Source organism: Schistocerca americana, chromosome 2, assembly GCF_021461395.2.
Source record: "Schistocerca americana isolate TAMUIC-IGC-003095 chromosome 2, iqSchAmer2.1, whole genome shotgun sequence".
NCBI classification, from domain to species: Eukaryota; Metazoa; Arthropoda; class Insecta; order Orthoptera; family Acrididae; genus Schistocerca; species Schistocerca americana.
This window is the reverse complement of record NC_060120.1, coordinates 615,567,720-615,592,968: the sequence shown is the minus strand read 5'-3', so window position 1 is coordinate 615,592,968 and position 25,249 is coordinate 615,567,720. Positions and strand designations below refer to the sequence as shown.

The 25,249-nt window shown below is 42.4% G+C and overlaps 1 protein-coding gene across 1 annotated transcript in view; it reads left to right on the top strand.

Annotated features, from left to right (window-relative positions):
- The window catches only part of LOC124594253, a 54,015-nt gene extending 38,297 nt beyond the window's left edge, over positions 1 to 15,718 (top strand). The window contains exons 4-5 of the mRNA XM_047132617.1: positions 5,686 to 5,797; positions 14,876 to 15,718. Of these exons, the coding sequence (XP_046988573.1) occupies positions 5,686 to 5,797; positions 14,876 to 14,927 (164 nt within the window). The 3' untranslated portion in view covers positions 14,928 to 15,718. The remainder of the gene's footprint in view (positions 1 to 5,685; positions 5,798 to 14,875) is intronic.
- Positions 15,719 to 25,249: the final 9,531 nt, after the last annotated feature.

Below are 25,249 nucleotides of genomic sequence, written 5' to 3'. Positions count from 1 at the left end.
CACACACACACACACACACACTCGTCCTTTACTGCTTTCTGTCTACATCTGTGCTATCACATTAGTAGATGACAAACGTTGGTAACAGGCGACTGCACGCGAAACGTGCTGATCTGAATAACGGCAGCACAGGCTATCATTTGATGAACGAACTAGGCATCTGTTGTCATTTTACGTGTTACGTTCCGTGCTATTTTTTTGTTAATTTCGTGCGTTTTCGTATATCTTTACTGAGTTCATACGCATTCAGATGAGAAAACTAGATACAGCTGAATGTCGTCAACTCCAGGAGAAATGGAAGGAGGATTGTATCTTTATCATGTACAAAGATGAACCTGTTTGGCTGTTGTGTTGTGAACCACTATCTGATGTGAAAGACTATAATAATATGAAAACACACTTTTCTACGAAACACGTTGCCCAACAACAGGGCAGTTACCGAAAGACAATGCTAAAATATTGTTTTCCAATTTGGACAAGCAACAGCAAATGTTTGCCAAACGGAGGACACGGTACGAGCATTCGGTTAAAGCTAGTTTTATAATAAATAGCAGAACTGCCAAATCACTAAAGCCTTTTGCTGGGAGCGAATTCGTAAAGGCGTGTCTTTTGGACATTGCAGATGTACTGTGTCCCAATAAAGAAAAATAATCCACACAAATAAATTTATCGAGATTAACGACAAAATGTTGTGTTCGTTGATAACATTAAAAACAGTGTGGGTGATCGTGCTGCCGCATTCCAGGCATTTCCGATCACTTGAGACGAAAGTTCTGATCTGTCACACAGCTCAGTTACAAATTTTTGTTCGTGGTATCGATGTGGAGTACAATGCAACGGAAGAATTATTAGGATTACAGCCATTAAAAGGAACCGCTACTGGTGAAGACATTTTTGAAGAAGCGAAAAAAATATCGATTCGGGATGATTCTTCCAGAGAAGACAACAGCAAACGGCCACGTTTTATAATACTGTTTATTTACATAAACAGCACCGTTACCAATTTTGAACCGACGGCTCGTTGACGTTAAGAAACAGTTTTGTTGTAGTTTACGTTAGTTTTCACTTTTTATTTCTCCGTATAGTGAAAATTCCTTGGAGTGGTGGTGTCGTCGAAAATTCTGCGCCATTACGTTGCAGTGCTGACTGTTCTTGTTCATGCAACAGCGAAGCTCTTTTTTGATATATAGGTACGCACATAACGTAAAGCATCACTCACACACCCCGAAAAGTTTTGCCAGGTGGAAGAATGTAGACAAGGATGGCAATATCATCGCCACTGTTGCTGCGCGTGCGGCTTTTTCGTAAGTACCGCTCAATTGCCTGTGTTCCTCATCGACCATACGTGAAGCAAGAGATCGCAGGAATTCAGACCCATGCTGCCAGTGCTGTAACCGCTGCCAAAATGGTGCGTATGTTCTCAGAACATTTGGATGGTTATCATCGGGAAAAAAGCCGTAACGCTGTTGAGTACATTGAGACAACCAGTATTTGAAATACGCTGTTGTAGTGCCTCTAGCGAATATTTCATGAAGGTCTATAAGAGACTATGGCGCACATGGAAAGTCGCAAAATTACCAAGGAAAATGTTAGAGGTGTGCTACAATAATCACAAATCTTACTAGCGGACGGTGTGCAGATGGGAGTACGAACCTGAGAACCAATAATATAGGCTTTTATGTGCATGTAGGCTCTATGGCATTCGAGTGATTGTGTGGGAGATGTTTGTAAGTCTTGAAGTTTGATCCTTGTCTTCGCTGGTCATCACGGCTCAGTTCGAAGCGGGACTCGTCACTGAAGACAATTCCACTCCAGCCAATGAGATTCCAGACCCAAGACGTGTCTGGAGACTCCAAGAACAGCATTAGTGTCACTTGCCATATGGCCTGACAACCATGAATAATAGTTCTGGATGCCATTTCTTTTCATTTCAGAACCCCTTTGGTTGTCATTCCCAGAACACGTACAACACAGCGGTACGTCGACGATATTCTACGCCCCGTTTCTGTTGCTCCCCATGGCAGGCCATCCTGGACTTTTATTTCAGCAAGATAATGCCAGCTCGCACACGGCGAGAGTTTCTACTGTTTATCTTCGTGCTGGTCAAACACTGCGTTGGCCAGTAAGGTGGTCTGCTCTCTCCCAAATTCAGAACGTTTGGAGCATTATGAGCAACACCTTCCAGCCAGCTCGAGATTTTGACGGTCTAACGTGCGGATTGGACAGAATGTAGCACGATATCCTTCAGGAGTACATCCAACATCAATCGATGTCAAGCCGAACAAGTGCTTGCATAACGGTCAGAGGTGGACCAACGCGTTATTCACTTGCTCAGTTTGTGAGGTTCTTTCCCTTGAGTAAATTATCCAGTTTTTCTGAAATTGTAATCATTTATTTGTCTGTACATGTACATGACATCTACCGATTTCTTTCCCATTCAGATGATTCCTTAGTAGTGCGTCTTTTTTTATCTTAAAATGTATAAGAATTCTATAGCGCCTCTATGTTACCAGTATTGTAAAATTTCTCCTTTCTCATCAGCCTAAATGGAACTGGATAACTCGTCAGGAAAGTACGACGAAATATATAGAGGCCGGCCGTTGTGACCGAGCGGTTCTAGGCACTTCAGTCCGGAACCATGCGGCTGTTACGGTCGCAGGTTCGAATCCTGCCTCGGGCATGGATGTGTGTGATGTCCTTAGGTTAGTTAGGTTTAAATAGTCCTAAGTCTAGGGGATTGATGACCTCAGATGTTAAGTCCCATAGTGCTTAGAGATATTTGCATTAGAAATATATGGAACTTCTTATCTGACAAGATACATGTAGCCTAATTTACGTCTTCGCATAATGCTGTCATTATTAAACAAAGACTTTTAATTCACATTAACGTTCGAGTTTTTGTAATGTAGGATACCTAAGATACTGGACGAGCACATCTCTCTCAGCCGTTATAAAGGCGAGAGGAAACCTGGCAAGAGGCACCCTTGTTTTCACCCAAACTTCCGGTATATGGTTTCTAATTCTGCTACATGCTGCTGTTGGGCAACATTGGCTGCAATATGCACTGTGGTTAGTACGGGATCGACAATGGCTAGACCATTTGTCTGATGCAGCTTTCGAGACGCGAATCTGTTTACTGCTGTCCAGAACCGGAACAACGATCTCGTGCATCTCCCTTATACATCCACTTGCTCTAACACTAATGCACAGCTGGTAGCTCAAGATCAAAGTAATGGGCACTTGTTCGGGGGGATCACTGTGTCTCCTTCAGACAAACTATACAGTTCGCTGAGTTTTAGTTAACTGTTTGTCTCCTCGTTGTTATTTGTGTAGTTTCCAATCCAAAGATTTGTTTGATAAAGCTCTCACACTAGTCTGTACTGTGCAAGCCTCTCCGTCTTTGCGTAACCATTGCGTCGTAATGGACTACTTACTGTTGTCAGTCTTTGGTCGCCCACTAAAATTTCGTTCCTATTTGTAAGTGGCGACCGGAGGTCATATGATAGTTTGCGACAGCGCATTATAAGTATCGCATTTAAGTAATACCAATTCTCTTCGAATGTAGGCCAGAGATTGCATTAAAAGTACGCCATTTCTTTTCGAATGCATGCTGGTTTGCAAATAAGACGGACCAGAACAGGTTTTGTATTGCTCTCTCCATAATAACCATAAACCAAAGTCGAGTCCTGAAATGACGGTTAGCCAAGCCACGATCAAAGCAGAGCAGGGGCACAGCTGTCTGTTTTCGACTGCGCATTCTCTGATGTGATGTCACCCCTTGCGATACTGTGGGTACTCATTTCTCACAGCACCAGGTCAGTATTATTCTTTGAAAGCACGTGTAAAGTTTAGGGCAAGCAACATGGCGAATTCTGTAGATGATCAGCTAAAGAGACCCATTTCCAGTAGACCTTTGGAGGAGGTAATGAGTAGAAGCATGCAGATGTCCCTTTCAGGTTCCTAGAATATTTTGCGTGAGTGTTTCGTAGGAAAAGGTAAAAGCCTCTCTAAGGAGTTTAGCGCATGAGAGATTTTTGAGCAGCACTTGACATGTCAGTTTTGTGTCCCAGTGGTCAAGTGCACTGACTGGTACTTTGTGAATTTGGGTTCAATTCCTGAAACTACCATCAGTTTCTTTCCATTTTATTTTATTCCTCGCAATTTTAAACGATTAATTATAAAATTTAAATATATTTGAACAGTTCAATTTATGTACATAAAGTTAATATATTCAATGTAGTTACGATTACTATCCTTGTAAGTCCAAAGGCTATAGGTGGTGTTACACAAGGGATTTTAGTAGGGAAGTGTATGAAAACATTTGGATCTGCAGTTGTAATATTTTAAATGCACTTTCCTGCTTTCCATATTTTTGTTATTGTAGAACAGTGGTGTGTGTGATACAAGGAAGAATAGGGGGGGGGGGGGGGAGAAAGGTCTAGAATATATCAAGCCATTAATTAAAAAAATGGTCGAGGGAATCATAAACATATAAACGACATACTTGATATTAGAGCATCATGTAAAGCTAATAAAACAACAACATTAAGTCACGACGACATAGTAAAACACAGTCTGTTTACTCGTAGAGTATGAGGAATTTTTTAGCATTAGCTGAGGCATGGGCGCCGTGGCGCAGTGGTCAAGTGCACTGCCTGGCAATTAATTGGGTCGGCTTTGATTCCCGCAGCTACCATAACTTTTTACTTCGTTTTATTTTATTCCTCAGAGTCTTAAACTATTAATTATAAAATTATTGTAGCACATTGCAAAAATTTTGCACGAGCTGACCCGCTCACTCTTGTATCAGTTATGTTGTATTTCTACAGATTCAAAGAGAGCTGCCATTCGTTATAGCAAGGGGAAATTTTGTACATATATTTCTGCATTTCCCTACGAGGCTTCAACGACGAAAATTCCCTGTAGCAACAGCGTCATCAGCGTCAATATGATAGTGCTGCTGGCTCTGTCTGATAATTCGTTTATGCGTATTGAGAACATTATCGGTCCAACTATGTTTTCTTCGGAGACTTCTGTCATTACTTTAATTTCTGTAGAACATTCGTCGTCTAGCATAACGTATGTGGTCCCATTAATCAAATGTTCTCATATGCAATGGCATACCTGTTAGGCACTCACAATGATCTTATCTCGGTTAGTAGTCAACGATATGCTACAGCGTCGAACGTTTTTCGAATACCAAAGGCAACCAAAACAACCGTGAAACTTCCTGGCAGCTTAAAACTGTGCTGGACCGAGACTCGAGCCCAGGTCATCGCCTTTTCGTGGGAACGCTCTAGCGACTCAGCTATACGGGAATGACTGACGACCTGTCCTCGCAGCTTTACTTCCGCCGGTACCTCTCCCTTGCTCTCCAAACGTTCTCGTTCATAACGTGGGACTAGCACTTCCAGGAGAAAGGATTCTTGAGAAGTGGTTTAGCCATAGCCTAGGGGATTGTTTCCAGAATGAATTTTCACTCCGCAGTGGAGTGAGCGATGAGAGGTTGTGAGGATAGGTCGTGAGTATGTCTGAATGGCTCAGTCGGTAGAGTGTTGCCGGCACATAGTTTTAATTTGCTGGGAAGTTACAATTGATTCTGGAATTACTAGTTTACTTGGAAGAAGAGAGAATGAGAGAGAGTGTGGGCAGGTCGCCAGTGTGTGGTATGTGTTGATGTTGCAGCACTGGAACGGGTGCAGGCCGAGTGCCGCTCCGAGTGTGACAGTCCCGCCTCTTGCAGCTCCGGCCGCAGCCCACCGCCGCCGCCCTCCGAAGGACTCGGCCGCAGGCACAGGTAGGCACTCACCGCCCTGCCGCCAGGATAACTCCGAGCAGCTTACTGGCAAGTCAGTTGGCGCCGCTGCTACAGCCTCATTTACCACCTTGATCCACTTACCATGTTAACAACGCGACGGCTGGTGCTTGCCACAAGGATTCGCTACTCCTATTACGTATGTGTGCAGGACGCTATCCTCTTATTGCACCTGTAGTGCCTCTGACAGTGGACATCTCGTCACATAGTGCTGATAGTACAGCCTGATCTACACATCGACTCATTTACTACACTAGCAGTGCAGTGGCCAATGTTAGCCAGAAGGACTTAACTACTTGCGTTGTGCATGCACAGGCGACACACTTCTCTTACCGTGTCTGTCTCCTGCCTGACAGAGAGACCATAGTAAGCACTTCCTGCAGTTCACTCTACTTAGGAGAGGCAAAACAAAGTTCGATAACACAACAAACACAGTCCGAGGGCATTCCCGCATTGAACTTAAGTGATTTGGGGCAACCTGAAGATGGGTACATATATTTGTATAAATCTTGCTTCTAAAATTAATAAAAATCAACTAAGAGTATTCTCTTCTTCCTCCAGAATAAATTCAGGTCAGAAAGGGTAAAGCGTGTTCAGAATGTATGCTGACGAAAAATCAGTACATAAAACAAAATAATGTAAATGATTACTTGTTTGTATTGATAAGAACCCCCCACCTGAAAGTCATAAGCTACAAATCTCCTCAAATGTCTAAATTCAGCAACTTTTCCTAGACGGATAATAGCAACCTTTCGGGACGAAAACGTAAAAAAGTTGATTTACTTCTCTTGTTATCGTTCACCGACGTATTATGCCAGTGTACTCTGGGGCAGCTCTTCATTAAGGAAGAAACTGTTTGTGCCACGGTAGAGTGCAATAATGGTAAAATGTGGTGTGGCGTTACCACTCTAGAACCTCTTGCAGATGCCGCATTAAACAGTTGTGAACGCTGACAAGGACTCGCGCAATTAAGTTTAAAGAAAGTTTAAAGGAATGTGAGGGAAAACGTTTGAAAAGTTCAAAATTTATAATCGTTTTGGGTTAGGATATTGTTGTAAACCTGAGGGATAAGGTAAACTTTCCCTCCTTTGAGAGGAACTGGATATCAAACTAAAATTCGGAAGGCGTTTACATTTAGTATCTAAAAAAAACTAAACTAAACTCCGTCCGAACAGGCCATGAAGGCCCAACGGGACCGACCGGCACCCGGATCATCCTCAGACCACAGGCGTCACTGGATGAGGATATGGAGGGGCACGTCGTCAGCACACCGCTCTCCCGGCCATATGTCAGTTTACGAGAACGGAGCCGCTACTTCTCAACCAAGTAGCTCCTCAGTATGCCTCACAAGGGCTGAGTGCACCACGCTTGCCAACAGCGCTCGGCAGACTGGATAGTCACCCATCCAAGTGCTAGCCCAGCCCGACAGCGCATAGCTTCGGTGATCTGACGGGAACCGGTGTTACCACTGCGGCAAGGCCATTGGCTTACATTTAGTATCACCTGCCAAAATAGAGCACAAGGACATTGAAAAATTGTGTATTGTCGTTTCACCAGAGAATACGCTTCAGCCTATCAGTACGTGGCCTACAGGTATTTGTACACCAAAAACAATGCAGTCTGCTGCGTCCTTCCACCGGGGTGGGAACTTCCTCGTCGAAGGTCAGTATCACAAAGTAAGCGCAGTTAGTTTCTCCGATCCCTGATTGCTGACCCACACTTTCAGCCATTCATCCACAAGTATGACTGACTAAAGAGAACAGCCGATTGTACCACGCTAGGTAACGGCATGTTTCCTCGGCTGCTGGGCCCAGGTGGTAAGACACTGGACACACATTTTGGAGGTAGGTGGCTCAAATGACCGTTCTGCCGCCCAGGTGTACTTTCCCATAGACATTTTGAGGCGAAGATCAAATATTTCCTTATCCTTCCACGGTCACAACTTATGGTTAGTCTCCAATGACCTCGACGTCGACAGGATGTTAATCCGCAGTCTTCCTTCCTCCGTTTCCCTGAGTACATACGTGCCCTACAAGCAAGCAGAATATCACCTCCTTGCGCTGACTCTGTTAGCAGAATAGGAAGTTCTGAACAGACTGGGACCGTCTCTCTATTGGCTACATGGGGCTACTGTTTAGCTTGAAGTGCATTCAAGAAGTCAAAGTGCTTGGCGTAACTAATGGCTCATATAAGATTCATTCACTCCTGTATCCTCAGCGCTGCTCGTTCCTCCACGGTGAATTCATTCCGTAAACGCATTTTGAGAACATGGTCAAGATAAATTATCGAGTAGCTATATCAAGAGACGGACCTCTAAGAATAAACTGCTTATCAGCAATTATCGTGGAACAAGTCAACTTAATAAAATTACTACAGGCTGCCATGTAGACTGTATTCCTCTCTGTCCAAATCGCAAATTGAAATTACGCTTTTTCACGTTTCTCAGTATCAATAAGCGAATGAAGAATTAAAAAAAAAATCATGGGTCCACCCTTAGTTTAATTTGACGGCTAAGCCGAGGTTACTGTCATCATCTCACATGAGGACACTCACGAGAAAGCACGAGACTTGATTGCATGAGCTGCTCTGATATTCTCCTTTAAATTCTGCAGGAAATTACAGACCATCCAACACTTCGGAAATAGAGCCCATTGCCTCAAACACCACGTGCACCACGTCACCTCGTGAAGTAATATTTAAAGATGTTTCAATCAGTTAACAAACTAAATAATTTGAGATTTTATCCATCAGTTACGATATTTAAAAAAGCTGTCCCTCGTACTTTAATTATGTCTCTCAGATGTGTCTTTTCAGCATGAAAAAAAAAAAAAAACAAAGACAAGACTGGATCCTCCCTGGCTATAAATTCGGTTTAAAGATCAAAATTCATGATAAGTGGAGGACAGTTTAAGATCTGAGGTTGCGTTCTCGGAGCCACTTTGGACGCGTGACAATCGGTTTGTGATGCTATTGGCTAAATTATTGCTCAATAATGTCTCCGAATAAAATTACAGCTGTTTCAAAATGATTCATCGGATACCATACGACCATAATTCTATACGAATGAAGACAGAAACTTGTGGTATTTTTTAACCAACCCATAGCACTATAAAGTTTTTATTTTCAAAAGAACCGTCTGATTTTTAAAAGGATTTATCTCTTACACGCATGCAGATATAACCTTGGGATACTTTTACAGTTATGTTTAAGATCAAAGTTTTCATTTCCCTGTTCAATATGCCCTCCACCAAACTCATCAAAAACTTACAGCTGATAGTCAAACTCATCCCATACTTTTGAAGGTATGTCTCTAGTTATTGCATTCACTGCTTTTGCCATGAGGAGTTGCAGCTGACCCTACGTTGCTGGAAGTAAAGTCTTTCACAAACCCCATAAAACAAAGTATCACACCATGAGGTCAGGTGGGCACTGCTAGATCCGTATCCATCCTTCCGGTCTATCCGTCGTTGAGGCATCAAGTTGTTAAGAAATGCTCTTACATGTAGATTCCAGCGCGGTGGTGCTTCATGTCCTGTTGAAAAATGAACTTTTCTGTATATTCTCGCAGTCGTAGAAAACGCCCGATCGTCAAAAGGTGCAGGTACCTTTTTTTCTCTTTTTTTGTGGCATGTTGTGTCCAAAAAACGTGATCGTCTTTGGAAATTTTTCTTCTGGAGTGGCAAGGTGTGAGAAATGGGTTCACTTTATTGTGTATTTGCTTGCTGACGGACTTGGGCTCTCTGTGGGTCCTTGAGTCCTTTGAGGCTGTCGGTTAGGTGGTCGTGCGAGTGATTGACAGTAACTGTTTACAAGTAAAACACCGAATAACGGAGGACTGCATCATCTTTGATGGTCTTGTGGGGGTGCAATAATGGCTCGAGGCACCTTGTATTTGTGCCAGTGTTGTAGTAGGGCCTGGCCTACATTCGCAAGTTGGCGGAAATTTCCCCGATACTCGTCTAATTTGTGAAAAAGACGAATTGCCTGGTCTTTCATCTTCTCAGCGACGTATTTTTCTATAGTCAGCTCGCGTATTTCTCTCGTCCTGGCGCACCGTGGAGCGCCTAGACTCCACTTCAAACGCCTGTTCTGTAGTGGTTGCAAACTGCGTATATTAGTCACATGTTGTTCCCCAAGACGTCGAGTCGTACAGCAGGGAGGTTTGTACCGTTGCTCTATAAAGTTTTAATTTCGTTGACGGGTTTAGATTCCTGCTCGCGAAAAACGGCGTGAGTGCCTGGACCATCTTCATAATATTCAGTTTTTTATCTTGTATGGGTGGGGTAAAAGTCATCCCTTTATCCAGTATCACTCCCAGGTATTTCGTCGTCATAGTCCAGGGTACTGGCTGTCCATTGATGGTAAGTCGCGTCCTCAGTTCCGGCCGTTTCTTCGTAAACAGTATTGCTGCAGTTTTCTTAGGGTTCATGGTGATTTTATTGCTCTTTGCCCATTGTTCGGTGACGACAAGTTGTCGCTGCATCCTGCTGACAAGTTGTTCTATGTTCCTTCCAGAGGTTACGACGTACAGATACCTGATCCCTGAACGAGCGTGCAATTCAACCAGCTGACCCATGCAGACCCCTTCCGGCAACTTCATGAATCGGTAACAAAATTAAAAGTTTTACTAAATCTTAATCATCATTGCTGAAGAAGATACGTCCTGCTTAAATCCAATGCGTCTTTCTCGAAACACCTTGCGAACTGTGATATGTTTGTAGACTTTGTGGGAACTTCTCGACGACTTGGCCATTAAACGTCAGATAGTGACCTTCCTCAGTACTAAAATGTACTGTCGTTCTGAAGGCTGTCCTAGTTCTTGAGGTCATCGCGCTTGTTCCATGTTTCATTAATTGCAAAGTCATACGTCAGCAAGTCTCTCTTATTTCCATAGTTTGCCTAGAAAGTTGTGCAGATACACAAAGGAATGGCCTTGTGCTCTTCTGTTCGCAAACCGCTTCCTTGCAGACATCTTGTGTTATGCGCGAATCTTCAGGCGGCGGTGTGTTGCCTAGATTCTCTAAGGCGATGAAGCGGTTATCAGCAGTAACATCAGCGCAATATATCTTACTTTTCTCGAGTGTACTGTAATGTAAAGGCGGTAATTTCTGTACCTTGAATTGATGATCAGCCCTCCTTGAACGTATGTGGCCGCCTTCATCTTCTCGAGCCATTTATGGCTTCTGTATCCCACAATGAGCGGCGAAAATAGCACAAGCGTCGCGCTTTTGAATGATACTTTATCATTCAGCCGCACAGGACCGTGGTACACTCTCTAATAAAATGTCTTTACGGAGCAGAGGACTGTTTCATATAGTAATGACAATATCCTTGTCCTTTCCGTTTCGCTGTTAAATCCCATTTAATTCGTTATATTTTCAGATCTATGTTCCATTACCGCAGTTTAAATTTTTCGTGTTTACCCTGAATCACTTGAGACAAATGTCGGAATATCATCCTCCGAAAGGCCAGAGCCCATTTCTGTCTCGACCTTGTCCAGTTACGCTAGCGGTCTGTTTCTAATGACTTCCAAGTCGATAGAGAGTGGCACTGTAACCTCTTTGCTCCCCATCTTTCTATCTTTTTAATGTGCGGTCTCGCATACCTTGTTGAAAGATGACATCGTTAAACCTCAAATACAGGGCATAGCCATGGGCCTCAATAAGTCAGAAACATCACAGTTACTGTCTAAGTTACTGGCTATGCGAAAAAGGGATGATGGTGTTGTATGTGCAATGGCGCCCCGCACCACAGTGTGGACAGTGTCTTGAAAGGAGGATATAAGATGAACATCAACAAAAGCAAATCGAAGATAATGGAATGTAGCCGAATTAAATCAAGCGATGCTAAGGGAATTGAATTGGGAAATGCGACACTTAAAGTGGTAAATGAGTTTTGCCATTTAGGCAGCAAAATAACTGATGATTGTCGAAGTAGAGAGGATATAAAATGTAGACTGGCAATGGAAAGAGAAATATTTCCAAAAAAGAGAAATCTGTTTACATCGAGTATACATTTAAGTGTCAGGAACTCTTTTCTGAGATTATTTGCACGGAGAGCACGGGAGAGGATGTTGTTTGGGTGGCCAGTATCCTCATTCTACAACACAAATGCTCATGTGGATTAATACGCTCCTTTATTTACACGAACATTTACTTAACTTCAATAGCGTCCGTGTGTTGTGATACAAGCTAATTAGTAATAATCCTCTTGCAGACAATATCGATAATCTTGTTATTACAAACTTTAGTCTCACTGCTGGTGAAGTACAAGTCCTGCTGTGGTCACTAATCTGATCGCTGTGAACTGTCGAAGCCTGTGATGAACTATATCCGCTCCGCGAGTGTACTGACAGACGCCAACTGGATGAATGAATCAATGAGTTGAGGCCAAGCGCTTGAGTGACGCCCTGCGGTCAGCGGCGGCGGCGGCGGCGTAAATACATGCTGTCGAGAGGGCGTTGGTGGAGTGTTGCTTGTAGTGTCTCTGGCCACTCTCGTCATAGGCGCGCTTGATCCGGCGCCTACTATCGATCTTCGCGCTTCATCTTTTCCGACCAGTGTGCTGGCGACATTTTACGCCAGCACAGAGTGTAGCCATGATGGAAGTGAAACATGGGCGATAGACAGCTTAGATAAGAAGAGAATGGAAGGTTTTGAAATATGGTGTGAATGCTGAAGATTAGACGGATGTAGATCACGTAACAAAAGAGGAGCTACTGAACAAAACTGGGGAGAAAAGAAATTTGTGGCACAACATGACTAGAAGAACGGATCGGTTGGTAGGACACATTCTGAGACATCATGGGATCAGCAGTTTAGTACTGGGCGGAAGTGTGAGGGGTAAAAATCATAGAGGGAGACCAAGAGATAAATACAGTAAGCAGATACAGAAGGCTGCTGATTGCATTAGTTACTCAGAGATAAATAGACTTGCCCAGGACAGAGTAGCTTTGAGAGCTGTATCAAACCATCTTCGGACGACAGCATCAACACGACCGCTTCTGACACTGAGCTCGTATGACGATGAAAACTGCAAACTCATCACGTCGATTGTGATGCTGTTCATAAAACCGGTACTCGTCTAAAAAGACGCCGCGTTGTCTATTACCACTCGTGCGTCTAGTGCTGTCGCTGGGGCACCACCGTCGGCGCTCCACCCTCTGTTTTCGTGTCAAGGGTGGCCGCGACAAAGGTGTTGACAGCCGCTGGTGCTCCACATGTCGTCACACTGTCCCTGTGGTTACTTTCCTGCTCCCCATATCGTGGTTCAAGGTACACGACGTGGCTGCACGAACCTACACAGCCGAACGAACAAGATGTCTGTTCTCTTGGGCACTAGCGCCTTCAGATCCTGCGCGGCGTTGAATACGGTCATCTCTGAACTCATCGAATCCATATCTGCGTGACAGTTGTGGGATTCCAACCAACGCGATCAGTGATATCGCGGAACGATACAGAGCTGTCGAGACAGGCTATCTAATTCCGCATCTTGCTAGTAGTCTTTCTCCTTTTCTACAAGACATAAGAACACAACTTCCTCACAACAGTTCATTGAAAAAGCTCCACTGTTAAATATTTTCTTACACCTACGTACTTTGCACAGTTTCGCTGAAGTGCTAGTCATTTTCGTATCCAGGCATGAATAAGGGGCGATCAAAAACTTTCCGTTCACAGCCTGTACAGTCGAGAATCGGCATGCTAATTAGGCAAAATCGCCATGAACATTGATATAACCATCCCACCGACTCACCAGGTCGAAGGTACATGTTTGATAAAACACTGTGTCCTGTTGCATGAAGAACTACGTAACTGCCTGCTGCACATCGTCGACCGACAGGAATCGTCGGCCCTTCAGTGCCTTTTTTTTAAGGGAACGAAGAGGTGAAGTCGCATGGGGAGAGATCAGGACTACAGGACGGGTGTTGTGTCTCCCACTTGATTTAGGTCAACTGCTGCGTTATGACATTTTTGCGATATGAGAACGTGCGTTATCGTGACCATCAGGAACTTGGCGCACCATTCCACAACGTTGGTTTCCGACAGACATGCTGGCCCGTATACGTTCTCCACTGGATGTCTACTAGTCTTTGTCCGGAGGAGGAGGAGAAAGAGGAGATTAGTGTTTAACGACCCATCGACAGCGACGTCATTAGAGATGGAGCACAAGCTAGGATTAGGGAAGGATGGAGAAGGAAAGCGGTCGTGTCCTTTCGAAGGAACCATTTAGCCATTTATGGAATCATGGAAAACCTAAATCAGTATGGCCAAATGCGGATTTGGATCATCGTCGTCCCGAATGCGAGTCCACTGCGCTACGTTTCTCGGTTTGTCCTCCGGCAGCCAAGAAAAGAATAACAGCACGTTGGTCCTGTTTGGATGCATTTGGTAAAAAGTCACCATAGTTCACATTGCCACATTTATTGCACGGAGGTCGAAAAGACCGGTATGCCACACTAATATCTTGCGTACATATTGGTGTCTATACACGCGCATCGTAGTTGCGCTACGTTGCATACACACTGCAGCAATGCCCTCAAACAGAAACTTTTTCATCCCCTCTTCTAATACATTTAACGCCAAATTGAAGTTCGTTGCATGTCACCTTCACAGTCTCACAATTTTAGTGGCCACGTGTTGTTCAAAAAAATGTGTGTGAATTCTTATGGGACTTAACTGCTAAGGTCATCAGTCACTAAGCTTACACACTACTTAACCTAAATTATCCTAAGGGCAAACACACACACCCACGCCCGAGGGAGGACTCGAACCTCCGCCGCGACCAGCCTTACAGTGCTAAGTGTTGAATCATACCAATAGCTTTAAGAAAATGTGATAATGGAAAATGAAAAGAATCAACAACCTATGACATAGAGCTTAGAAATGTTAACGTTACCTCCTCTAGGTTTACTGTGCTCTTAGTTCAGCGTAACGAAGAACCCATTTTCTACACTACGAAAGCATCGGTTTGGAAGCATCTATCCTTGTCCACTCCAGGTGGACAGTGTTTCTGAAGTCAAAGAAAGCTGATTTTAGTTGCACCTTGTTAACATTGTTTCAGGAGCGTCGATACAGGTGCATCCGGCTCTGACTACCCACAACAGAATTCCTGAGTCATCGCAGCCATGAAGCCCGGCAACGACTCGACAACAAGCGTGTTTCCAGTCTTCACTGTACATATGTGTATATAAATCTTTTTGTATTACACTTCCTTATAAACTCCGATAAGCACTATTCGAGGAACAGCCACTACATATTGTGCCATCCTCAGGTTCTCCAAGGCATGTTGTTACAAATTAAAACTGAAGACTGAAGCCGTGTATCTTTACAGTACTGTACATTGCCTGACAGTGGTCATAATGGAAAAGTGATGTTTGTAGCGGACAAAAGAGCAATTACGTTGCAGCTGAGGGTATCAGTCAATGCAAGTTCCTATGCCTGATCATCGTCCAGAAAAACACAGAATTGTCCTACAGATTATGTTCTGTCTAACACAGTTATCTTGTACTGGCGGTTTAATAGACTGCTAGCAACGCCACATTAAGGATGAGTACAGACTATTTACATGACTGATTTCGGCATATTGGTTTAAACTTCACAGACGGTTTTTCGCAGAAGATTTTTCTGTACATTGGTATAGTTTCGCACTATCATGTAAACACAAAACTTTAGTACACTAACTTACACGTCTACATTGAAATTTGCATTATGTCAAATTATATTTTATTACGAGGTACTCACGTATTAACTTCATAATTATTGACACACAAGTGAACTCTGAAGAAGAGAATGTCTGAATCTTGTAATATTTATTCTATAAATATGCACTGATGGCAAAAAACTAGAATAGTATCCTCATAACTACAAATACAGTCTAGTATTTTTTGTATTTGCCTCCACTTTATCACGTTACAAGAGATTATGTTAAAATTATTTTTATTTTCATATGCAGTCACATTTACGTTTTAGATTATCCTCACATTTAAAAATAAAAAATAATACTTTTGTGTAATTTGGCATATCTCATGTAAAATACTTTCACTAATATGAAATAATGACGTAATAAAAATACTCATGACAATGTGCTGTACAACAAGACCTCATGTTGCCGTTCCTTAAAACTTACTACACTAGACATTATGTAACAGTAAAGCAAAATAACAGCCACACAAGGTCATTTTGTGGTGAGTAAGAAGCGACAAAATATTCGAAAAAAATACATGTTGTACCATGTCCTGCACTGTTACATAAAAGATCAGATCTAAATTTTCATTGCTCATTTCCTTGACTGATTACTAAATGGTTCAAATGGCTCTGAGCAATATGGGAGTTAACATCTGAGGTCATCAGTCCCCTACAACTTAGTACTACTTAAACCTAACTAACCTAAGGACATCACACACATCCATGCCAGAGGCAGGATTCGAACCTGCGACCGTAGCAGTTGCGCGGTTCCGGACTGAAGCGCCTAGAACCGCTCGTCCACCGCGGCCGGCTGACTGATTACTTCTTAATCTTTAAATATAATAAGAGTTTAGAAAATATTGGTTCAGAACTGGATAAGTGCCACTAGAGATCGCTACCACTTCGATCTCCTCACGGTTTGTTTGCATTGTAGTCAGTCAGTCTCGAACGTTCCCGCAGTAACGATGTGCTGTCGCGTATTTCACTTACATCAAGTCGAAGGCGCGTCGGGGCGTAGGTACACTGAAGTACTGGTATAGGCATGCGTATTCAAATACAGACAGACAGAATACGGCGCAGCGGTCGCAACGCTTATATTAGACAACAGGTGTCTGGTGCAGTTGTTAGATCGGTTACTGCTGCTACAATGGCGAGTTAGAAATTGGTGTTATAGTCAGCGCACGAGCGATGGAACACAGCATCTCCGAGGTAGCGATGAAGTGGCAATTTTCTGTAACTGGTTTATGGACGACCCTGCAGGATTCATGGTGTCAGTTCCCTCCAGCACTACTTCAGACATTACTCGAGTCCATGTCATGTCTTGTTGCGGCGTCTTCGAGTGCTCGCGGTGGTCCTACACGATATTAGACAGATGTACGAGATTCTTTGACTCTTCAGTGTACAAGTGTGCGTCGTGAACTGGGCTGCTACCTGCAGCAGGTCGTCATCACCTGCACTGAAACACGCGTCCTCCATCGTGTCCAACTAATGGTACCTGTCTGCCTGCATACAAGATCTTGATTCTCAATCAACATTTCTACTGTTATATTTCCAGTCTGTAGAGCTACAGTGTCATAATGATCTCTCCATTGGCAATAGATTCCGGAATAGTCCTCCATGCAGATCTCCAGAAGAGGGAGAGGGAGAGGTGACCCGAGGAAAAGATTGAATAACAAACGAAAGGATAACGTTCTAGGAGTCGGGGGCGTGGAAGTTCAGAAATTTAAGCGTGGCAGGGAAGCTAGTAAATCTGAAAACGAACATACAAAGGCTCAGTCTTGATATAGTGGGGGGAGTGAAGTGAAGTGAAGTGGAAAGAAGACAGCATTTCTGGTCACATGAGTATTTTATCAACTCCAGCAGAAACTGTTGTAATGGGAGCAGGATTCGTTATGAATGGAAAGGTATTACAAAGAGAGTGTTACTGCGAACAGTTCAACCATAGGGTTGTTCTTATCAGAACCGACAACGATAGTTCAGGTATATATTTCGACGTCGTAAGCTGAAGATGAAGAGATAGAAGAAGTGTGGAGGATACTGAAAGGGTAGTTCAGCTCGTAAAGGGGGAACAAAAACTAATAGCCATGGGGGGCTGGAATGCTGTTGTAGGGGAAGAAATAGAAGAAAGGGTAAGCGAAGAATATGGGCATGGTAGTAGGAATGAGAGAGGAGGAAGACTAACTGAGTTCTGCAGCAAATTTCAGCGAGTAATAGCGAATACTCTGGTCATGAATCACGAGAGGAGGAAGTATACTTGGAAAAGGCCAGGAGATACTGAAAGATTTCAGTTAGATTACATCATCGTCGGGCAGAGATTCCAAAATCAGATATTGGATTGCAAGATGTATCTAGTAGCAGATACAGACTCAGATCAGAATTTCGTAATGACGAAGAGTAGGCTGAAATTTAAGAGACTAATCGGAAGAAGCAGTGTGCATAACAATGGGATACGAAAGTACTAAGGAATAAACAGGTACGCTTGAAGCTGTCTGAGGCTATAGATACTGCGATAATAAATAGCTTAGCAGGCAGTTCAGTTGAAGAGGAATGGACGTGTCTAAAAAGGGCAATCACAGAAGTGGGAAAGAAATTCATAGGTATTTAATTTCATCCATATTTCGCAGCTTCAAACGTGACAGTATTCAGTACACTGGAGGTATGAATTAAAAATGGCTTCTGTCACAAATTTTCGTGTTTTATTAAGTACACGATGCATTTCGGACCCTATGGGTGCATCATCAGGCGTAATTTGTCTTAATACATGCTTTATTTTTTCTCTTGAATGAGGTGAAATGCATATTCCCGTCATGAAAAGGTTTGGTGTTAGGTTATGAATTTCGTAAGTCAAATGCGGAAAATATGTGTGAAATACTGCAAAATATAAACAGTGTAAACTTACCCCATAATCCAAGAAAAGCGTTTTTAACATTTTAGCCCCTGCAAACAATCTTTTCACCATCGTTTCCGTACATCTCAGTTCATTCAAGAGGCTCCTTTGCATGCACATGTTTATAAACACTTCTCAGATGTTTGTGGTCAAAGATGAATTTATTTCTAGTGTTAAAGATATAATTAACAAACAGTTGACATCCAAAGAAGGCAACTCCGAAGAAACCAAAGGTGACTGAAGAAATACTTCAGTTGATTGACGAAAGAAGGAAGTACAAAAATGTTCAAGGAAATTCAGGAATACAGAAGTGCAAGTCACGTAACTGAATAGGAAGCGCAGGAAAGCTAAGGCGAAATGCCTGCATGTAAAATGTGAAGAAATCGAAAAATAAATGATTGTCGCAAGTACCGATTTAGCATAGAAAAGTCAAAACAACCTTCGGTGAAATTAAAAATGGCTCAAATGGCTCTGAGCACTATGGGACTTAACATCTGAGGTAATCAGTCCCCTAGAACTTAGAACTACTTAAAGCTAACCAACCTAAGGACACCACACACATCTATGCCCGAGGCAGGATTCTAACCTGCGACCGTAGCGGTTGCGCGGTTCCGGACTGAAGCGCCTAGAACCGTTCGGCCACTCCGGCCGGCTTGAAATTAAAAGCAAGGGTGCTGACATTAAGAGTGCAATGGGAATTCCAGTGATAAAAGCAGAGGAGAGAGCAGGTAGATGGAAAGAGTAAATTGAAGGCATCTATGAAGAGGAAGAGGCAGAAGTGATAGATAAAATTCCACCTCAATTTCTAAAATCATTGGGGAAGTGGCAACAAAACGACTATTCATGTTGGAGTGTACAACGTATGAGTCTGGCAATGCACCGTTTGACTTTCGGAAATTATCATCCATACAATTCCGAAGACTTCAAGAGGGACAAGTGCGAGAATTATTGAACAATCAGGTTAATAGCTCATGCATCTAAGTTGTTGACAAGGATAAAAAACAGAAGAATGGAAAAGAGAATTGTGGATGTGTTACATGAAGATCAGTTTGGCTTTAGGAAAGGTAAAGTATCAGAGAGGTAGTTCCGACTTTTTCGTTTGATAAAGGAAGCACGAATAAAGAAAAGTCAAGACACATTCATAGGATCTGTCTACCTGGAAAAAGTGCTCGACAATGCCAAATGGTGCAAGAAATTCTGAGGAAATTAGAGGTAAGCTATAGGGAGAGACGGGTATTATACAACATTTACAAGAGCCAGGGTGGAATAATAAGAGTGTAAGACCCCATATTCGAGCCCTGTGATTGTTTACTTTCCTACTAAGTTGGAAAGTCGCTTCATCACTGAACAAGATGCGTCGTGCAAAGTGTCATCGTTGACAATAGTATTATGAAGCTCGTCAGGAAATCCCAGACATTTGCGTTTGTCGTTGTTACGTACAGCCTGTAACAGCTAAAACTTGTACGGGTCCATAACCAACTGATGTCTTACAACACACCAAATTGTTGTTGTAGGCAGTTTTAATTCCCGACTGGCAGGGCGAGTAGATTTTGTAGGACTACACTAGGAAGTGCACATTTGCGTCTGCAAACTGACGATACCATCTGTGAATATTCCATCCATTTGGAGGATCAGTTTGGTATCTCAACCTTAAACGTATTTGCACTGTTATAACGGAATTAACACTTCACAAACTCGAGATCACAAAATTATTTCTGGCGCAGAGTAGCCATTTTGCAGCATGTAACGATATCCAAGCAAACAGAAGGGAACCGACAGCTAGAGGTAATGACTACAAACTAGATCATGTGTCCATTCCTCCAATAAATGACCTGTGGCGCAGTGATCGATAGTTTTGACAACATGATACATAGTAATACATATGTCCTTTTTGAAACTGCCTGTAGTAAGCTGTAAAACCAGGAGATGAGGTGCAAAGTTCTAAGCCTGGCAGAAATATGACAATGATATAAATTAAAATTCCTGCAAAAAGAAAAACTTGAATAGGTTGTCACCATAAAATTTGTCTTTTTTCACGGCTGGTCGCCAACATTTCATACAACGATAATGAATGATTTTAAGGAATCTGATACTTCACTTTCAAAATTAGAGAAATTGATGACTAAATTCAAACGTCACCAATTTTTTTTTCTTGAAGATGATCCACGGAAAGAATGTCCCAGAACTATAGCCACTGATAAAAACACTGAGAAAATGTACAATATGACACTGAATAATTGGTAGTTCTCTGAAACCATTTCTCCTGAATTTCAAAAATACACAATGTCCTTTCTTCACGATAACGCATGAGCCAAAACAACCGTCTCAGTAAAGGATGTGGAGTACAAGTTGAAGCAAGTCCTTCCTTTTTACTAAATTTAACATTCAGTGACTTCCACTTATTAACATATTTACAGAAAACTATGGCCGGAAAATGTCTTGAGATCAACGAAGAGGTTATTGCAGTCTTAGTGCGTGTTTTTCAGACGTTTCAGGGAGAAACGTTGGAGAAAGTGCATAGAAGGGACTACATAAAAAGCATATTTTGTCCTAAAGTATAGTATCTTACACGGATAAATTTTCATGTTGTTGACGTTCAGGGTAAAATTGTGTCACAAGTTGCGGAAAATCACCGAAGATGTGTACGGTTAGCGAGATAACAAGAGGCTGTAAAATTCCGAAGCACTATACGCAGACTTGTAACGGGTTTTCAAGGACATATTACTAAAGACGTTAAGGAGTATAATTGTTTGGAATGCAGGATGGATGTTGCCTTGTCGATGTGAGTCTGAAGATTGGCTTGATGCAGTTCTCCACGCCAGTTCGTCCTTTGCAAGCCTCTTCATCTCTGCATAACTCCTGCAACATGCATTCACCAGCACCTGTTTACTTTTCATCTCTTGACGTCCCTGAACAATTTTTGTCGCCACATTTCCCTCCAGCACTAAAAGACGATATCTTGATGCCTCAGCATGTGTCTTATGAACCGATCCTTTCTTCCAGAGAAGTTGTGTCCTAAATTTTATTTCCCCCTCCCCCAACTGTATATTCAATACCTCCTCATTAGTTACGCGATCTACTGATCAAATCTTCAGTATTCTTCTGTAGTACCACTCTGCAAAAGCTTCTATTTTCTCCATATCGAAATTCCTTATCGTCGACGTTTCACGTTTGTACGAGGCTACACTCCAGACAAATACAGGGTTATTACAAATGATTGAAGCGATTTCACAGCTCTACAATAACTTTATTATTTGAGATATTTTCACAATGCTTTGCACACACATACAAAAACTCAAAAAGTTTTTTTAGGCATTCACAAATGTTCGATATGTGCCCCTTTAGTGATTCGGCAGACATAAAGCCGATAATCAAGTTCTTCCCACACTCGGCGCAGCATGTCCCCATCAATGAGTTCGAAAGCATCGTTGATGCGAGCTCGCAGTTCTGGCACGTTTCTTGGTAGAGGAGGTTTAAACACTTCACCATTAAGAAAAAATGTTGCTTCATCACTGAAAACAAGTTTCGCACTGAACGCATCCTCTTCCATGAGCTGTTGCAACCGCGCCGAAAATTCAAAGCGTTTGACTTTGTCATCGGGTGTCAGGGCTTGTAGCAATTGTAAACGGTAAGGCTTCTGCTTTAGCCTTTTCCGTAAGATTTTCCAAACCGTCGGCTGTGGTACGTTTAGCTCCCTTGCTTGCTTTATTCGTCGACTTCCGCGGGCTACGCGTGAAACTTGCCCGCACGCGTTCAACCGTTTCTTCGCTCACTGCAGGCCGACCCGTTGATTTCCCCTTACAGAGGCATCCAGAAGCTTTAAACTGCGCATACCGTCGCCGAATGGAGTTAGCAGTTGGTGGATCTTTGTTGAACTTCGTCCTGAAGTGTCGTTGCACTGTTATGACTGATGTGAGTGCATTTCAAGCACGACATACGCTTTCTCGGCTCCTGTCGCCATTTTGTCTCACTGCACTCTCGAGCGCTCTGGCAGCAGAAACCTGAAGTACGGCTTCAGCCGAACAAAACTTTATGAGTTTTTCTACGTATCTGTAGTGTGTCGTGACCATATATCAATGAATGGAGCTACAGTGAATTTATGAAATCGCTTCAATCATTTGTAATAGCCCTGTACATTTAGAAAACACTTCCCAATACTTAAATTTACATTAGATGTCAACAAGTTCTTCTTGTTCAAAATGATTTTCTTGCTATAGCCATTCTGAATTTTATGTCCTTATTACTTCGGTCATTTTACTGCCCAAAGAGCAAAATTCATGTACTACTTTTACCGTCTGATTTCCGAGACTAATTCCATTGGCATCGTCTGATTTAATCCGACTGCGTTCCATTACCATTGTTTTACTTCTATAACCTTTTATAGACATTACACATTCCGTTCAACTGCTGTTCCGAGTCCTTTGCCGTCTGTGACACTATTACAATGTCATCAGAAAACCTCAAAGTTTTTATTTCTTCTGTCTGAACTTCAATTCCTTCTCCAAATTTCTCCTTGGTTTCCTTCACAACTTTCTCAGTGTACAGATTGAACAATATTAGGGATTTTTTCTCTCCCTTCTCAGCTACACCTTCTTTTCTATGTCCTTCATCTCTATAACGGCAGTCTGGTTTCTGTACAAGTTGTGGAAAAGTCTTCGCTCCTAGGATTTTACCCTTCTCTTCTAAGGTAATTCGTAGGGTCAGTGTTTTCCGGCGTGTTCCTACATTCCTCCTGAATTGGGATCTTCAGCTTACACCAATTTTTTCTATTGTTCTGTAAATAATTCGCGTCAGTATTTTACAAACATGACTTATGAAACTGGTAGTTCGGTAATATTCACATTTCTCAGCACCTGCTTTCTTAGAAATTCGAATTATTGCATTCTTCTTCAAATATATCTTGCAGTCCAGGTGGAATAATTCTGTCGTGGCTGGCTCTCCGAAGTGATATCAAAAGTTCTGAGGGATATCGTCCACTCTGGGTCTCTTGTTTCGACTTATATATTTCAGCGTCCCATCAAATTCTTCTCACATCATATCTCCCATCTCATTTTCAGCGGTATCGACGGTGTCTTTGTCGACCGGCCACGACGCGTCGCTAGTCACGCAAATTGTCTCGCAGCATAAAAAGACTGCAAGCCACGCTCTCTCGCCGTCTTCATATGGATGACACCACGGACGCCTCAGGAAACGCCGTCTTCGCCTCGACTCATTGCATGCAAATGTAACCCTCCGCACTTCTTTTTAAGATGCCGCACAACGGGCTCCGCCACCAGAACGCCTCGGAGGACTTGCAGTGACAACAGAAGGCTCTAGTACAAAGCTACTTATCTGGTAACAACTAGCAAATGACTGTACCTTTCAACCGCTGGTAGTAATCCACTGTACTGAACTGTGACAGTGTGGAACAGTTACTATCAAGACATAAAAGTCATACATAAATACATCTAAATACATCATATATAAATACATCTTTCTTGCAAATAATATAGACAAATATCATCATGTTTTAACCATTTAATAAATGTTGATGTTCATACAGCTGATTTTCTTTTCTCTGAAGGTCTCTACAAGTTTCCTATAGGAGGTATACGTATATTTTTCTCTAGTTATAAATGCTCCTATAGCCTTGTATTTGTCCTCTAGCAATTCTTGCTTAGCCATGTTGCTATTACTGTAATCTCATGTTTTGGACATCGTATTTCCTTGGGCCTGTTTCATTTGCTCCACTTTTATATTCTCTCCTTTCGTCAGTTAACTTCAACATCTCGTGTGATATCTAAGGATTTCTAGTTGGCCTTGTCTTTTTACCTAACTGATCCTGCGCTGCATTTACTATTTCCTGTCTCAAAGTTATTAGTTCCCCAGATTCAGTCAATCTTTGTCTAATGCTCCCTTTGAAACTCTCAAAAACCTCTGGTTCTTCCAATTTATCTAGGTCCCGTCTCCTCCTACATTCCTACCTTTTTGCAATTTCTTCAGTTATAATCTGCAGTCATAACCAATACACTATGTCGCCAACTGCCCTGGATATTTCTTGTATTTTAAAATCTACTGCCGATATCTGTGTCTCACCGTTATATAATCAACCAAACACTTTTCCGCGTCTCCAGGTCTCTTCCACGAGAACAACCCTCTCACATGATTCTTAAACTAAGTGTTAGCGATGATTAAATTATGCTTCGTATAAAATTCTGCCAGGCGGGTTCCTGTGTCATTCCTTTTCCCCAACCCATGTTCTCCTACTATTTTTCCGTAACGTCTTTTCCCTACTGTAGAATTCCAGTCCCCCATAACAATTAAAGTTTCCTCTCTTCACTATCTGAACAATTTATTTTATTTAATCTTCAAGCTCTTCTCGTCTACATAGCTGTTGGCGTTTGAAATTGTACTACAGTGGTGAGTGTTGGTTTCATTTCTAGGTTGGATATGATAATCCGTTCACTACGCTGTTTACGGTAGTTCGACCGCTTTCGTATTTCTTATTCGGTATCAGGCCTATCCCTCTATAACTCCTATTTGACTTTCTATTGTAACCCTGTAATGGCCCGACCTGAACCCTCGCTCTTCCTGAAACAGCACTTCACTAATTCCCATTGTATCTAATTTTACCCTATCCGTTTCATACATTCAGTTCTCTGATCTATGAAATTTCCAAACTTTGTTTTTAAGCAACATGAGATGTGAACATTAGTCAAACACAAACTTTTTCGTATTGTGTCCACAACGACGGCCTTTTTGTGTCGATGATGTGGTCTGCCATAAAGTCTTCTCTCGTGCCAACCTCTTCATCTCAGAGTAGCACTTGCATCCAACACACTCAATTATTTGTTGGATATGTTCCAACATATATCTTCCCCTACA